Raw genomic sequence first — 16,837 nt, 5'->3', positions numbered from 1 at the left:
TTAAATGTGTCTTTAATAATTGCCATAAATTTCTAGAATGAAAATTTGCATAAATGTTAATTTAATTAATTCTAAATCAATAATGAATGTTAATGACCACTTCATAAACATAAAATATTGCCTCATATATAGAAGCACAACAGTAGATGTGTTCAGACTAAAACTTAAATTAATTTAGAAACAGTTTAAGGCAAAATTATTAACCTGAATTCTTTTTGAATTATTTCCCAAGTGATGTTTAAAAGTACAAAAAAACGTTTACAGTATTTCCTAGAATTTATTTTTTTTCTGGAGAACGCCTTATATATTTTAGTTTAGCTGGAATAAAAGTAGATTTAAGTACTATTTATTTTAAAATAATTTAAAAACATATATTTTTTCAATTAGTCTATATAACACCACCATTGTTGGTTGCCTAATTAACCTAACTTGCTTAATTGCCCTAATTATCATAGTTATTCCTTTGAATTGCATTAAATTAAAACAAAATTTCTTTAGATGTTAGTATGAGTATTGTTAGTTTATAGAATATCTATAAACTAATGTGCCCCAAAACAGTGACAAAATCTGCATTAAGAAGATAAAAAAACTGATATAAACATGTAAAGCTTGTAGCTAGGCAGTCGTTTCGCCCAATTGGACCAATGGTTTTATTCATGTCACCTTATACCTCAGTTTCTCATCAAATCTTTCCAATCAAATGCTCTCTAGACATGTTCTACCCCCTTCAAGACACTTCACACTTGCTTTTTATTTAATGCGATTGAGCTCAACCACTCCCACTGGCAGAGCGGTGATGAAACAAAATACTATTGGCTGTTTTTTTAAAAAGGGGAGGAGCTATACACTATGTCCCACACCCTGATCGTGTTTTGGATGAGACTACGTCAAACATCGAAGAAAAAAAAAGCACTTTAAGCTGAATTCTAGCACCTTACAAAATAACTAATAAAACATTCTGCATCCATTTCATACTGTTATGTCTATAAGTTATTTTATTGTTGTTTTGACAGACAGACATAACTGAAATAGGGATATCTGACCTCAGACAATATTACACAGCATTTCCCATTTTTCATATGCAAAGGTAAGAAGTGTTCTTACAGTATCCGCCGGTAGTTGGTCTCCTGGTAGACCTGGTTGATGACATAGCTGATAAAGACTTGGAAGTGGTTAACAGCGTGGAAATGAACAATGTCACACACATCTGAGATCAGGATGGACTCTTCGATCCGATGCTCCAGATCCATCAAAAACCTGGAAAAAAAACATGAGGTTTTCAGTAAGTATTTATGCTAGTAACTTGATAAATAAATGAATTAGCTTTAAAAAAAAAAAAAGGAGGATTACAGTTAAAATTTATGTTTACATCATAGTGTTAGCATCTTGATGAATAGATAAATACACAAATATATATAAGGTTTATACAGTAATTGTTGTGGCCTCTTCAGTCTCACATTGCTTAGAAAAGTTCAGACCTCTCAAGTCTCAATCAAAATGTGCGCATGTATTTATACTCTAAGCCAGGGGTTCATAATCGGAGTCCTGGGGGTCCAGTTTCTTGCAGATTTGAGCTCCAACTCCAATCAGACACACCTGGGCTAGTGAATCTTTCTTGAAACATCCTTGCAAGTGTGTTGAGGCAAATTGGAGCTAAAATCTGCAGGACAGTTTGAGAACCCCTGGCCTAGAGTATAAATACAGTACATGCGCACATTTTGATTAAGATTTGAGAGGTCTAAACTCTGCATTACTAGGCACTGTGAGACTCTAGGCTAGGCATTTTTAAAAGAAGACTTTTTTGGAATGGGCCAAAATTACTTCAAACTGTTGTGAGAAGCTTGTGAAAGGATACTTAAAACATTTGACCAAAGTTATACAGTTTAAAGCAAAGCTAAAAAAGTACCAAGGAAATGTATGTAAACTTTTGACTGTTGAGAAATTAATAAACAATAAAAAAAAATATCTTATTATTCTGGCAAATGTAAATCATTTAGGTAATCCTAACAGACCTAAAATAGTAAACGTTTATTATGATTTACCATCAGAGATTTTTTTTAAATGGTTATATTCCTTTTTTAGAGTGTATGTAAACTTCTGGTTTTAACTGTATTTCTTTGCAATTTGCTTTATTATATTTATTTAGTTAGTTAGTTAGTTAGTTAGTTAGTTAGTTAGTTAGTTAGTTAGTTAGTTAGTTAGTTATTACTGTATTGGAACTGTGTATGCACCATATATGTACACTTGCTGTGCATTTGTGTGATCCTTAAAGACTTTAATGTTTGCAGACTATTAGCTATGTGTCTCTTCAAATAAAGCCGCAAAAGGGAAATTAGTGTTGGGAATGTTGGTTTGTATAAATACATTTTTTTGTTTTGGTTGTTGTGGACTTCTTGTTATTCTGTTTTGTGCAAATTTATTAAAAAATCCTATAAATGAAGTATCAAAATAATAAATGAATAAACATTTATAACGTCTATATTTTTCAAATAAATGTAAATGAAAATAAACTCATTAGTTTTCATCACTGAGAAACTATTATGAGAATCATTATCAAATGAACGATTTCCATTAATAGCTGATCATAACATAACAGCAAATCAAATTATATTGATTTCTGAAGGATCATGTGATTTCTGAAAACTGAAATAAATACAGCTTTAAATTATAGAGAAATAAAATTAAACGATAAAATAGTTGAAAACAATATTTCACATTAGTAATCTGTGAAATAAATGTGAACTCAGTGATGAGAACATACTTCTTTCTCACCAGTATATTGTATAGTGTACACTGAAAATCCACTGGAAACAGTGAAAACATTTATCTTTCAAGGAACTTTAACTTCAGCTCAACAGATTTAGCTTAGCTGTGCACCGCTAACAAAGACGTCTTATATAAGGGGGAAAAAAGCAGGCATCAGTCTTGTAATCCAGTGTTCTGCAGTGTGTGAGAGCCGATCTGCTCCTGACTCACGCTCATGATTCATCGCATTAGTGGGTGGATTTTCATGCTATGCAGCGAACGGACTGGAATCAAATCAATCGCAGAAACACTTTCATTTTAGCCAGTGGGCAATAATGGGTGTCGAGCTGAATGGGAGGTTTCAATGCTTAAATAGGATTGAAGAAAGATTATGCACTGTGTTTCAAATGATGTTTATTATCATTGATTTGACTGTTGTGCTAGGCAAAACATGTTTGAACTGCTTGGGAAAATTCGAAAGCTATTTATTGAATCACTAATGGCAGATGTCGTATTGTGTTGCTACACATTAATAACATATACAAAAATACACATTTAAAAGATCCCACTTTATATCAAGTGTCCTTAACTACTATGTGCTTGCATTAAAATATAAATATAATTTACTTAAAGTGTTCATAATGCATTGCAGAACTTTTCTGGTGCTACTGAGGTGAGATATGGATAAGGTTGGGGACATATGTATTGCAACAGCTCGGAGACCTCCAAGTAGAAGGGACTTAAACCAAGGGAAGTTTGGGTTTAGGTGTTGTAGATGGAGTAGACATTAATAAAACACATCCGGTTACTGTGAGGTTGGGTTTAAGGTTAGGGTAGGTGTAGACATTAATAAAAATACAAAGGGTTACAGTGAGGTTGGGTTTAGGTGCTGTAGGTGGAGTGTATATTAATGAAACACATCTGGTTACTGTGAGGTTGGGTTTGGGGTTGGGGTAGGTGTGGATGCTAATAAAACACAACAGGTTACTGTGAGGTTAGGTTTAGGGTTAGAGTAGGTGTAGACATTCATAAAGCACAATATTGGACTCAATATTAAATATTAAATAAATAAATAAAAATAAAAACTCTAGGTTTGTAAAGCCCACTTGGAACCTGAACGCCCACCCACTTGTAGCTGGCTCCGTTTACACCCTTCTCGACAGGTTTGGGGCTATGGGTTGGTTTTAGTGAGGGTTAAGGTGTAATTAATTAGAGATGTAGTTACATGCAGGCATTAAATCAAGCATAAGTACAATGTAAAAGCATGCATTTACACAATAGGTATATTGTAAAGAATTATTATTAAGTTCAGTGTTATTACATATTAGTTAAAGACATTAAATATAAAGTGGGGCCATTTAAAATATATAATATGAATATAATAAAACTTTCTATGCATGTATAAAAGTATAAAAAAAAATTAAATATTTTTTAAAGCTGACAAATATCAAACATTTAAAGCATAAAATATTTTGAAACAAATATAAAGATGTATTTATATTTTTATATTGAAACAAAAAAATTTAAATGGAAAAATGATCAATATAAATATATTAAAAATAATTATTAAGCACATAATAATAAAATATGTAATATTTTTTAAACAAGTATTTAGACGCATATTATTGAATTTAACATATAAAGATACAGGAATGAATAAATATGCAATCAATTATAAAATACATTTAAAATGTAAATTTTTTTTGCATCTTGCATCAAAACCTTGACATTATTATATATTATTTTAAATATATAGGGTTGGGTGATTTGGCCTAAAATCTAAACCTTGACTGATTGAGCATTTTAATTTTATTCCGATTAAGGAGTGATTATTTTGTTTATTTATTTAATTTTTGTGCCCTTATAATTCACTAATAAGTTTTGTACAAAAATATGCTCACATGTATTGTGCTCACAAAAGTATGCAACCGCACGAAGGCTGCACCATACCCATGCGTTCGACGCAGAAGTATAAATCAGCCTTAACAAAGCGGGCCACGTGACCATACGCGGTAGCGAAAGTAATTGAAGAAATTGACATGGAAAAATTCTATCAATTATAGGTTCTGAATGTCGATTTCGATTACTTTTCGATTAATCGCCCAGCCCTAATATAAATGTAGGCATATATTTTTTATTTAAAATACACCAAAATATAACATTACCAAAAAATAAATACATTAATAAAAACATTACCAAATAAAAAATAAATTAAATGCTGACATATTTTAAAATGTATATTTATGCAAATAAAATACCATAATTATTAAAATTAATAAATATGTTTCAAATTAACATGTATTAGCAAAAATAAATATTTAATATATTTTGTGTAAAGCATATATTTATACACATATTGTAAGTTAAATTGCATACATTTCTAAATATTATACAATTTTTACATGCATTATATTAGTATTAATAGGCGACATGGTGGCTCAGTGGTTAGCACTGTCACCTCACAGCAAGAAGGTCGCTGGTTCGAATCTTAGCTGGACCAGTTGGCATTTCTTTGTTAAGTTTGCATGTTCTCCAGGTGTTGGCGTGGGTTTCCACCGGGTGCTCTGGTTTTCCCCTGAGTCCAAACAAAGACATGCGCTATAGGTGAATTGAATAAACTAAATTGGCCGTAGTGTGTGTGTGTGTGTGTGTGTGTGTGTGTGTGTGTGTGTGTGCGCGTGTGTGTGTGTAAATGTAAGAGTGTATGGGCCTTTCCCAATACAGTGTTGCAGCTAGAAGTGCATCCGCTGTGTAAAACATGCTGGATAAATTGGTGGTTCATTCCGCTGTGGTGACCCCTGATGAATAAACCTACACAAAAACATATATTTAAAGCATACACCTATAGAAACTATTAGGAGACCACTTCAATATTTCCAGTTTGTTAGGATCTACTGTGTTTATTAGGTTTGGGTTGTGTAAATAGTTGATATTTGTTTTATTCTATTAAGGTCTATATTTAATATGAGAGCTTTTAATACTAATACACCCACTCTAACCCATTACTAATGAAGAAAAAGCCACTGCGGTCTAGACAAACAGTTTAGGCCTCTTTCACAGCACGGAAACCATTATGTAGGCAGGGAGGTTTAACTGGAAACCACAAAAGCATTAAATGTATCGCTGACCGCATGCGTTCCCTATCAGACACATACTTTTCGCTTGCCTTCATGATGTCCGTAATGTTGGAGAACAGAAAGTGCATGTCAGACTGACTCAAAGTGTTGACAAGAAGAGGGTTTCGGAGGAAATGTGTCTCCAGAAGCTCCAAGCTTTTGTAATAGGAAGCCTCAGAGGTCACCAGTTCAAACATGGCCTGCAGACAGAGAAAGACACAATTATCTTGGCTTCACTGATAATTCTGAGCATGTATTGTAAGCTAGCACATTGTGTACTGTTCAAAAGTTCAGTATGATTTTTCATATTTGTCCCTATTTTACATTTTACACTTCAAATCTCCTTTAAGAATGTAATGTTACTGTTTGTACATTAAAAAACAAAACTGTAGACTGTAGATAAAAACACAACATCTGTTATATATAGTAACATCTGTTACTATTATACATAGTATATATATATATATATATATATATATATATATATATATATATATATATATATATATATACATAGTATATATATATATATATATATATATATATATATATATATATATATACTATGTATAATAGTATATATATATATATATATATATATATATATATATATATATATATATATATATATATATATATACACAGCTCAACAATAAGGACTGCCCGATGGCCCGGGGCCAGCATGTGAGATGCTCGGGACAGTAGACAGGATCGTTACTGGCCCGATAGGGCCTCTAATGCCCTGTCACTAAAGTTTAATTTGCCTGTGACTATTTGTCAATTGCGTGCAAATACAGTCAGAATAGAGAAACCGTTTGTGTTTTTAAGCCTTCAAATGCAACCTTCTCGGTTCCTCTTATCTGATTGGATGTTGTGAGCATGTTATTTTTTTCCGTAACAATCAGTACAGCTAAGAGACAGCAACATGGCGGCAACATCAAGTAATGATGCTAAAGGAAAAGCAGAATGTCTTGGAAGCAGACATTTATGAGGGTACACCACGACTAAAAAAATGAAGTGATGTTTTGTACAGTTTGGCGTTAGTTTGGCAGGTCAGTCATCTTTTGGTTTTGCAAAAAAAATCCTTGCACATTTTGCTATTTTGTTTGCAAAACACTTTATTAACAATTTTGAAATATTTAAATTCTAGATTTACAAATATTTTGACTTTTTTTTTATTTGTGGCTTAGAAAAAGCTATTAACTTTTTTTGGTGGGGCCAGTGACAATATTGGCAGGGCAAGTAAAAATCTGAACCACTGGTCCGATTGGGCCAGTAGAAAAAAATCCTTAGCGTTGAACCCTGATATATATATATATATATATATATATATATATATATATATATATATATATATATATATATATATAAAAAGTTATCTATCTTAAAGGGGACCTATTATGCAAAATCTCTTTTATAAGTGGTGTAAATGCATTTGTGTGGCAACAGTGTGTGAATATAATCAGCCTCTAATGAGTTTTTGTCTATATTAACCTCATTAAAAGGGACTTACTATGCAAAATCCCTATTAAAAGGATTTTGTAAGACAGTTGTGTGACAACAGTGTGTGCATATAGCCAGCCTCTAATGGTCAAATCTTATTAATTGTATTTTTTATAATCACACTTCATCAAAACAATCTGCAGAAACTAATTGATTGACATTTTTGTAGGGGTCATCTGAGGTAGAAAGCCTGGCCTATTAGTGATGATCGCTCCCTCATTTGCATAGACAGCCCTGAGTAAGAAGCAGGTTGTACTTTTAAACTAGAAGTTTGCATGTTTCCTCCGATTTTACAAATTTATGAATCAAACAAATGTATTTTACGCTGTTAACAGAAATATACCCATACAACAGGTTCACATATTAGTTTCCTGTATTTATTATCACATAACCACAGCTTTATTGTGCAGAAAAGAGACTTCTGAACACTAATGTATATGACAAATGAATGTAGTCATTACGGGTGTCAAAATTAATAGTTTCTTTGGTGCACCGCGATGCAGACGTGGACAATTTGGTATTGGTTCAGTAGTAATCATAACCGATTATTATGTAGTGACGTAATTTATCTTATATGCGCTATGTCGCCGTAGCTTACTATGGCGAGGGAGGCAAGCGCAAGTATTTACAAGGCTCCCACTACGTAAAAACGCAGAAGCTGTGCACAATTTCAATGCATGCATGTTTGCTGGATAGTCTTTTACTGACACTTACAGCAGAAGCCCCTATTTCACTGCAATTGAGATAATGAAAGTAAACTCATTTCTCTCTCTCTCTCTCTCTCTCTCAATTTTAATTTCAATTTCAATAATTGCTTTATTGGCATGACAATTGTTACAAATGTATTGCCAAAGCAGTTATAAAGTTTACATAAAAAGTAACATACATATATAATAAAAAAAATCAAAAACAAAACAGTACACACAGTAAATAGCAGTAGTAGCAAAAAAATAATAATAAAAAATAAAATAGATGATATTTATATATAATAATTAAATAAAATATCAACAATACATCATATTATTCAATATAACACATTAATATTCAATATATTATATTATTATTCAACATTAATTATTCATACAAATCAATACAAAAAAAGATCAGAATAAACTAAATTTTTAGGATAAAACAGTAATAAAAACAATAATAATCAGTATATTTACAATGATTCATTTATAATCATCTAGGTGTGTGTGTGTGTGTGTGTGTGTGTGTGTATGTGTGTGTGTGTGTGTGTTTGTGTGTGTTTGGAGGCACATCACTGATGTTTTTATTGGTCTGCTCTCTCTTTTTGTGACAGACATTATTGAATTGGGCCGCTAGAAGGACACACTAATTTTTTTCCCCTAGTAAATATCTCTCTCTCTAACTGTGGCCCACTTGACCTGCTGGCAAGACTTTTCCTCTTCTCTCGGCTGTTACAGTGATACTTCTGGATACAGACACGAGTGTCACTCATCTATGAAGAGCGCCAGCAGGTAAGAGCTAATTGCAGCCCTTACTGTTGAGCGCGTGACCAATCAAAGGGGTGTAAAAAAAGAACTTGCTAGACAAGGCTCAGAAAACGAGTAGGATATTTATATTTGTTTATTTGCTATGAATGCTTGTGTTGTTTAAAGATACAGATAATGTATCTGACTTTGTAATAAAGGACAAAATTGTATTACAAATACTTTATAAATATTAATATCTTTATACATTTTAATACAAGAATTGCTGTGCTGTGAAGATAATATGAAACTGTGTATGGAAAGCATTGTCAATGCACTGAGATATCGAATTGAACCAAATTGATGGCATAATAATTGTAATCGAACCGAACCGTGAGACTAGGGTTGTAACGGTATGAATTTTTTACGGTATGATAATCGTCTAAAACAATACCATGGTTTGACGGTTTCGCGGTATACGGTATGTTACAAATGTTACAAAATAATAGAACAGTGAAGCAAATTTGACTTTTTCCAAATAATATATTTTCAGTTACTATAAACAACACCACTTACAATGAACAAATAAAAATAAGAAAATAATAAATAATGTGTCAAAGTCCAAATAAAGTCCAAATAAACATGGTGCAAATCCTCAGTAAAAAATAGATATAAATATTTACTATACTATAAATAGTTACATAACGAAACTAGATTCAATATGGAACATCCTTAGGTTTTATGTGCCAGCATGGATATGGTTGTCTATCGATATGGATTTGGATATGGTTGTCTGCAATGCAGACAAACAGCTGCATCTTCATTTGCGTCTTTTGAAAACAGCAAGAGCAGCAGTTCGTCTTTGCTGTGTCACTGTTTTGTCATGTTTCTGTGCTGCTGTGCATGCAAAAGTACTTAGTATGAGAATTATTTCATGCAAAACTTTTTTTTTTTTTGGCGTTTTATTTAGCCGCGCATAAATGTATGCCTTTCTCTCATTCCGTGTTGTTCAAAAAGCTTGGTCCACAAACAAAAGCGAAACCTATGCTTATTGGTTGTGATATAGCGAGTTTGAACCAATCTGGGCATGGAGGAGGGACAATGCATCAATGTGTCATGTCTGATTTGTCCGGAGACACAGTGACGAGCGTTTCTTTGTCAAATCAGCGTTGTCAAATGTTGATGACGTAACCGCACTGATTCCGGAGCCTCTGAAAGTCCGCGAATGTTATGTGATACAGCAGAAAGCTGAGATTCTCTTCTTTATGCCAATCTTTGAATTATATGAATCGGATCAGCGGATCAAAAGTTATTAAACATTTAAGAGCAATACTTATTTTTAGCCGCGGGCAGCTGTCTCGGTCTTTAAGGGTTAAAACCGTTGATATGCAATTGTTCATGGTATGATAAACGTGCACGTTCAAATCGTGGTAAACCGTCATACCGGTATATTGTTACAACCCTACGTGAGACCAGTGCATGTTCACACCTCTAGTAGTCATCATACCTCCTGCAGTATAATCTCTTTTGGCTCCAGTGTCTGCAGCAGTCCACTCTTCTTCACGGCGTCCAGGTTCTGCCACAGATTCAGTGAGTTAGTGCTGCTCCTCAGCTGGAGCTGCAGAGCAGGAGCAGCCAAGACCCCTGAACCTGCAGTGGGAAGACCATCTCTCTGCCGCCGCTGATCGATCTCCTGCTGCTTGGAGGTGTCGCGGTACTCCTGATACAAAACATCTGCACACAAACACACACAATGCTGATTCAGAGATAATAATAATTCCTTACATTTATATAGCGCTATTCTGGGTACTCAACGTGATTTACAGATGCTGTTGGGGGGAAATCTCCTCATCCACCAGCAGAAAGACAATATACTGGTCATGACATCTTAACTAAAAATCACAATATAGACTTTCAAAGCTATTTTATGTTTATACAGTGCTCAGTATATACAAGTAATCCCCTCGCAAATCTCTCTTTTAAATTTATATTTTTAATAGGAAGCTATACAATATTATATTTGTGCATATAGATTAGGTCCGTACTGAAGACAAATCTGGAGCTAATCTAACAAAATAACTTCTGATAACGGTCCAAAAACTAGCACACCCAAATTTATAAGTTATAGAAAAATATTAAATACTGGTTTAAAAAAGAAGAAAATCAATAGAAGCTTGATATTTTGTAGGTTGTATTTATTTTTTTATTTTTTTGCAATATTTTGCTTGAATTTAATTGTATTATCTTTCAATTTCTAAATATGTTTGGTAACTAAAATATTATTTTGATAAATATATCTGTTTAATAAATATGTTTTGTTTAAATGCACCAAAATACATTGCCTATACTCACTGAGAAATTGAGAAAATAATAATTTTTAAAAATGGGCTGTATACAATTATGCCGAGCACTGTATAAATTCAGTATATATAATGTGATTTCTACATGAGAGCAAAAAGTCAACTAAAATCTATCGTAAATTTTATTACGATATTAATTTTAAAATATGCTGAATTTCAAATGAATTTGTCTTTTTTGATGTTGTATTCATTAAAGAATCCTGAAAACAATCCAACAGTGCATTCACCAAGACAAAAACTAAGATTGAAATATGCATATTTAAATGAAACACTGAAATGTGATTTGTCCTTGAACATAATTTTTTATATGAATGTTTTCTCTTTTATTTAAAATAACTTCACCCTCTTTCAGTAACATCTCTTCTCTGATTTGTATTTACTGGTATGTGTTTACTCAATCACATGCACATATCCAAAAATAGATTCCATGTACATTTAAGGAAAAAAAAATCTATGTTATCTAAACTAATAATCACAATATAGACTTTCAAAGCTGTTTTGTGTATATAAGAACACTACAAATATAATGTGATTTTTACTTAAGAGAAAAAAAGTCAAATTAAATTTCTTAAATTTATATTTTTGTGTATAAGGTGTCAAATTAGCAATAAAAACTGATGCAAGTACACTAATCAGTTTATTAGGTAAACCTGTTCAATTGTGGTAATATTTATTTAATCCCACCAGTCACAATGGGCTATATGGATATGTGTTTTTCAGCCACCAATAAACTTCCGGTGAAAGGTTGATGTGACTATTTACAATTTCATAAGGTTTCTTTTACAGCATGGAGAATGCAATTTAATTCAAATATAATGCATGAATTAATCAAATGTAACATTAATAAATAAATAAATGTTTAAATAAATGGACTTCAGCATTCATTTTAGGGCTGAACAATATATCGTTTCAGCATCAATATCGCAATGTGTGAATCTGCAATAGTCACATCACAGGATCTGTAATGTTGAGTTGGGATTATAAGTAACCCTAAGTTTAACCCTGATAACAAAATAACTTTTTATTAGCTGTGACTACTTAAGGTAGAGCGAATTTAAACCATTTGTAGTATAGAAATTTTACAATTTGTACTAAAAACAATATAACTGCATTTAAATATTTTTATTATGAAGACTAGAAGTCAACATTTGAAGTATATAAAGAAGTGTTTGTTTTTGTCTTAAAATAAGTGCGGATGTTGTTGAACAGTTTTTTGACAGCTTTGATCTACATGTAATGTTCAATTCTTATTTTCCATTTGATTATTTAAATTTTGTGCAATAATACTGTTTAACTCTCCGGAGAACCGCAAAGAATTGTTTATTTAACTTGTATCTTTGCTCTATTTTATTAATTATGTTGGTAATTAGTTTATTATATTTTATCCAGATTCACTCCCCTTCAATATCATCACAATCAATGTAAAATTCTGAATGATTTTCTAAAAAGAGTTATAAGCCATATTATATTCATATCACAATATATATCACATAAAAACTAAATATCGCAATGTCAGTGTTTTCCAATATCGTGCAGCTCTAATTCATTTAGCTGTTCAAGCATGAAACAAGATGAAATGTTGTTTAAACGCAAGCACCTTCAGTAGCAGCAGAGCAAACATTGAAAATACTGTGGTAAAATAAATGTCCATATTTTAAACACATGGCGAAGAACAATATATTTTAATGCAGTGCTTCTTGTCTGGTCTGAAACTCAAATATTATCTTTTCTTAATCAATCATTGCCTTTTAAACAAACCAGATCTTAAACACTGCCCTTTTATAATGACATTGAAAATTAAAGAGTCTCTGTGCATATACACCATTGTGACCACAATTATTGCTTGCATGTTTTTATGTGATATTAAAAAAACAACTCTTATTATGAAGCACATGTTCATATACAATAAAAATGTAAGATGTCTTAGTTCAGGGCAGGTCTAACATGATGGGTAGTTTGGGGCTGTGAAAATACACATTTATTTCTTGGAACTGCCCTCTTAATGCAAGGATGAAGTCAAATCTCAAAGTTAATTCTTTCATAGCTCATTCATTCTTTTTGCACAAATCATTATGTATCTAATCAGCCCAAAACATGACAACAACTTAATGCATTTAGGTATGTAGATGTGGTCAAGACAAATTCAGCCAAGAACCAGCTCAAACCAGCTTGTGACCAGCTTAAAAATCAGCTCATGAACAGCTAGAAATCAGCTTAAACCAGCCCGAAGCAGCAGTTATGCTTCAAAATTGTCTAATCATATCTTAAAAACCACCTTATTCAAAAATATAGATATTTAATAGAGGATAAAAATTACAGCTAAATAACTTTTATTAATAGAAAAAGTTTGCCTGCTCTAATAAGTATTGATTTCTGCAGCCACATTCAGATAGTAGGGTCAGAATTTAGCACAAACAACATGAAAGCATGAAATCATCTGTCAGTGGATCAGCAGATCAGCTGGTGTTGCTACAGTTATGTTTGCTGGTAGATTTTACACTTTGTATCCCTTAATACTGATTACATACTGTATGTGTGATGTTTTATGCTCACATAAGTAATTAAAGGTTTATTTATATAGCACCTTTCCCAGAAATTGAGTCATAAAGTGCTTTACAATAAGAGAAAACAACACATAACAATCTTGATGAATCAGTGGCATGGGGAATTAAAGGGATAGTTCACCCAAAAATAAAAATTGTGCCATTATTTGCTCACTGTTTACATAATTCTATACCAGTTTGAGCTTTTAGTTCTGTTAAACTATTCAGAAGAATGTTGGAAACCTGTAACCATTAGCTTCAATAGTAGGAAACCTAAATACTATGGAAGTAAATGTTTTGCGGTTTCCAAAATGTGTTACAAATATCTCCTTTCGTGACTTTTTTTTTTAATCAAACAGGTATGGAACAAAGAAAGTGTAAGTAAATGATGACATGATTGTAATTTTTGGGTGAACTATCCCTTTAGGATGGTCCAAACTGGTAAGACCAGGTAAAATATTTGCATTTATAATTAGCCCAAATCATCCAATTATTTATTAATCATTACTGCATTAGAAAAGCTGGACGTGACTGAAGTCTTGATCTCATGTGAGTTTTATATTCCAGCAGATTGTAACTCAGTCAGCAGAAATGCTTCAGCTACAACAACAACACACACATTTCACTGCAGGCTCCTCATGCCATGAAAACATGACGCATGAGAGCTGGAAATCAAATCAAAAACAACCTCACATACAAAAGATTTACCCGTCTCTAAACATTTACATGATTAACAGCATGCACATTCTGCATATATATGTTGATGCGTGAGAAATGAAAATAGCCTAATATTTACCTGTCCTTAAACTTTACATGATAACAGCATGTGCATTCTGTATATACTGTACATGTGGGTATGTGTACAAAGTTACCCTTTCGAGAAGGTGACACACACAAAAAAAGGAAAAGGAAAGCAGTTGCATAATGTCCTGTACTCACATTCAACAAGACCTTCAGGTGGGTGTTCAACACTTTCACTTATATAACAGAGCGAGAAGAGAAGAGAAGAGAAGAGAAGAGAAGAGAAGAGAAGAGAAGAGAAGAGAAGAGAAGAGAAGAGAAGAGAAGAGAAGAGAAATAATGAAATCACAATGAGATGAGACAATGAACAATAGACTTGAAGATACTGTGTGCAGAAGAAATGATAAGGATAGAATGATAAAAAATAAATGGATATTATGAATATAAATTTTCATTTAACATATTAATTACTCACTATATACTCAAAACAGATTTTGTGTATTTGATTGTTAGATAAATTGCATTATATTTTGCATATGCATTTAGATGTAAAATATATATTTTATATTTATATTCAAATTTTTATATTTTATTTATATTCCAAAGAGATACATTTACATCCTCTGTATTTATTTTCTCTTTATATATTTAACATATCACATATTTATATATATTTAACACATCCTAATTTCTTTGGGGGTTTTTTTGGTGTGTATTTGGATACGTTTATAACATGTATTTAATATTTATTTGGATTTGCATTTTGATTAACAGACACATTTAACATTCATTCATTTATTTTCTTGTATCCTGATATTTTTTGTATGTTTACATAACCCTTTTTTAATGTAAAACGACATCACATTGATTTAACTATCTAAATTGCTTAATATATATCCATTACATCCTATAGACATTCCTGATTTCTCCTGAAAAATATAGCTGTTTTTGTATATGCACAATAAACACATTTTTAAATAAATTTTGTAAATATTTGATACATATAAATTATCGGTCAAAATTTTGGGTCAAAAATTTTCATGTTTTTTTATTTTAAGAAAATTATTTTGTTAATCAAGGCGGTATTCATTAAAAGTAAATAAATTGCAAAATTGTTAAATATTTATAAAAAAAATTAAATAACTGCTTTTCTTTCGTATGTAGTTTCAAATAAAATTTTTACTCATTTACATTATTGCTTTTATTACTATTACCATTTATAATATTAATATTAATACTATTAATACTAATAATATTAATATATTTCACATATTTCTGAAGGAATATGTGACTGTAGACTGGAGTAATGAAGCTAAAAAAAATCAAAATAAATTAAATTTTGATTAAAAATAAATTAAATAATAAACTAATTTTAAACAGTTATTTTATAGTTCGATAACTTTTTTGTAATAGTTTTATTTATTTTTCTTCTGTATATATATACATATATATACATATATATATATATATATATATATATATATATATATATACATACATATATATATATATATATATATATATATATATATATATATATATATATATATATATATATATATATATATATATATATATATATATATATATATAAAACATAATTTATTAATATATTCTTAATGTATCCTTTATATTTTTGTTTCAATTACATTTCGATTATTCGCCCAGCCCTGTATCTAATGACTATAGACATTCCTGATTTCTCCTAAAAAATTTTTTATGTTTTTTGTATAAGCGCAAGAAACAATTTTTATAATAAAATTTGATAAACATCAATTTGTTAATGTATTAAAATACACATATTAAACTTATATTAAAAATATAGATTTAAAGCATAATATATATAGAGGAACTATATGCATGAGAAATATTAAAATAAAACAATTAGAAAATAAAGCTAGAGAAGAAAAACAAGCATAGATGAGAAAAGAAAAGGCAAGAAGCATATAAGATTATTTATAAAAAAAAAACACAAGCAAACATACGACAAATTGAAACAAGATGAAGAATTAGAATAGCAAAGAAACAGAGAAAATCTGAACTGACAGAAGCAGCTACAAAATCTGAAGAATGCAGACATCGGAGACCTTATGAAGTAAGAGGAAACAAGTGAAGAGATGCAGATTGGATGCAGATAGAGAACTGAGAAGCAGACAGCTGAGAAGGGAAATAGAGATGATATAAAATGACGTTGCGTTGGCGAAGGAAGCGGATAACTCTCTCTCTCTTGCTGTTATTCCAGCATATATTTAAAAAGACATCACCCACACACTCCACCTGCCTTCGTCCTACACACACCAAATCACACATACACACACACATCCTGAACAGCCATGCTGAACAATACATTCGACTGAAAGTAAAGTTGCCTACACGGTTCAAGCTGAGGCAAATAA

The 16,837-nt window shown here is 31.3% G+C and overlaps 1 protein-coding gene across 3 annotated transcripts in view; it reads right to left on the bottom strand.

Moving 5' to 3' along the window:
• The window catches only part of ngef (neuronal guanine nucleotide exchange factor), a 55,365-nt gene that overhangs the window by 20,192 nt on the left and 18,336 nt on the right, over positions 1-16,837 (bottom strand). For all 3 annotated transcript variants that reach the window (XM_692454.8, XM_073923983.1, XM_005157788.6), the window contains 3 exons: positions 10,305-10,531; positions 5,901-6,061; positions 1,105-1,257 (listed from right to left, as the gene is read on the bottom strand). In XM_692454.8, the coding sequence (XP_697546.3) occupies positions 1,105-1,257; positions 5,901-6,061; positions 10,305-10,531 (541 nt within the window). The remainder of the gene's footprint in view (positions 1-1,104; positions 1,258-5,900; positions 6,062-10,304; positions 10,532-16,837) is intronic.

This window comes from Danio rerio, chromosome 15 (assembly GCF_049306965.1).
Source record: "Danio rerio strain Tuebingen ecotype United States chromosome 15, GRCz12tu, whole genome shotgun sequence".
NCBI classification, from domain to species: Eukaryota; Metazoa; Chordata; class Actinopteri; order Cypriniformes; family Danionidae; genus Danio; species Danio rerio.
The sequence above is the reverse complement of the archived record's forward strand: the minus strand, read 5'-3'. Positions and strand labels throughout refer to the sequence as shown.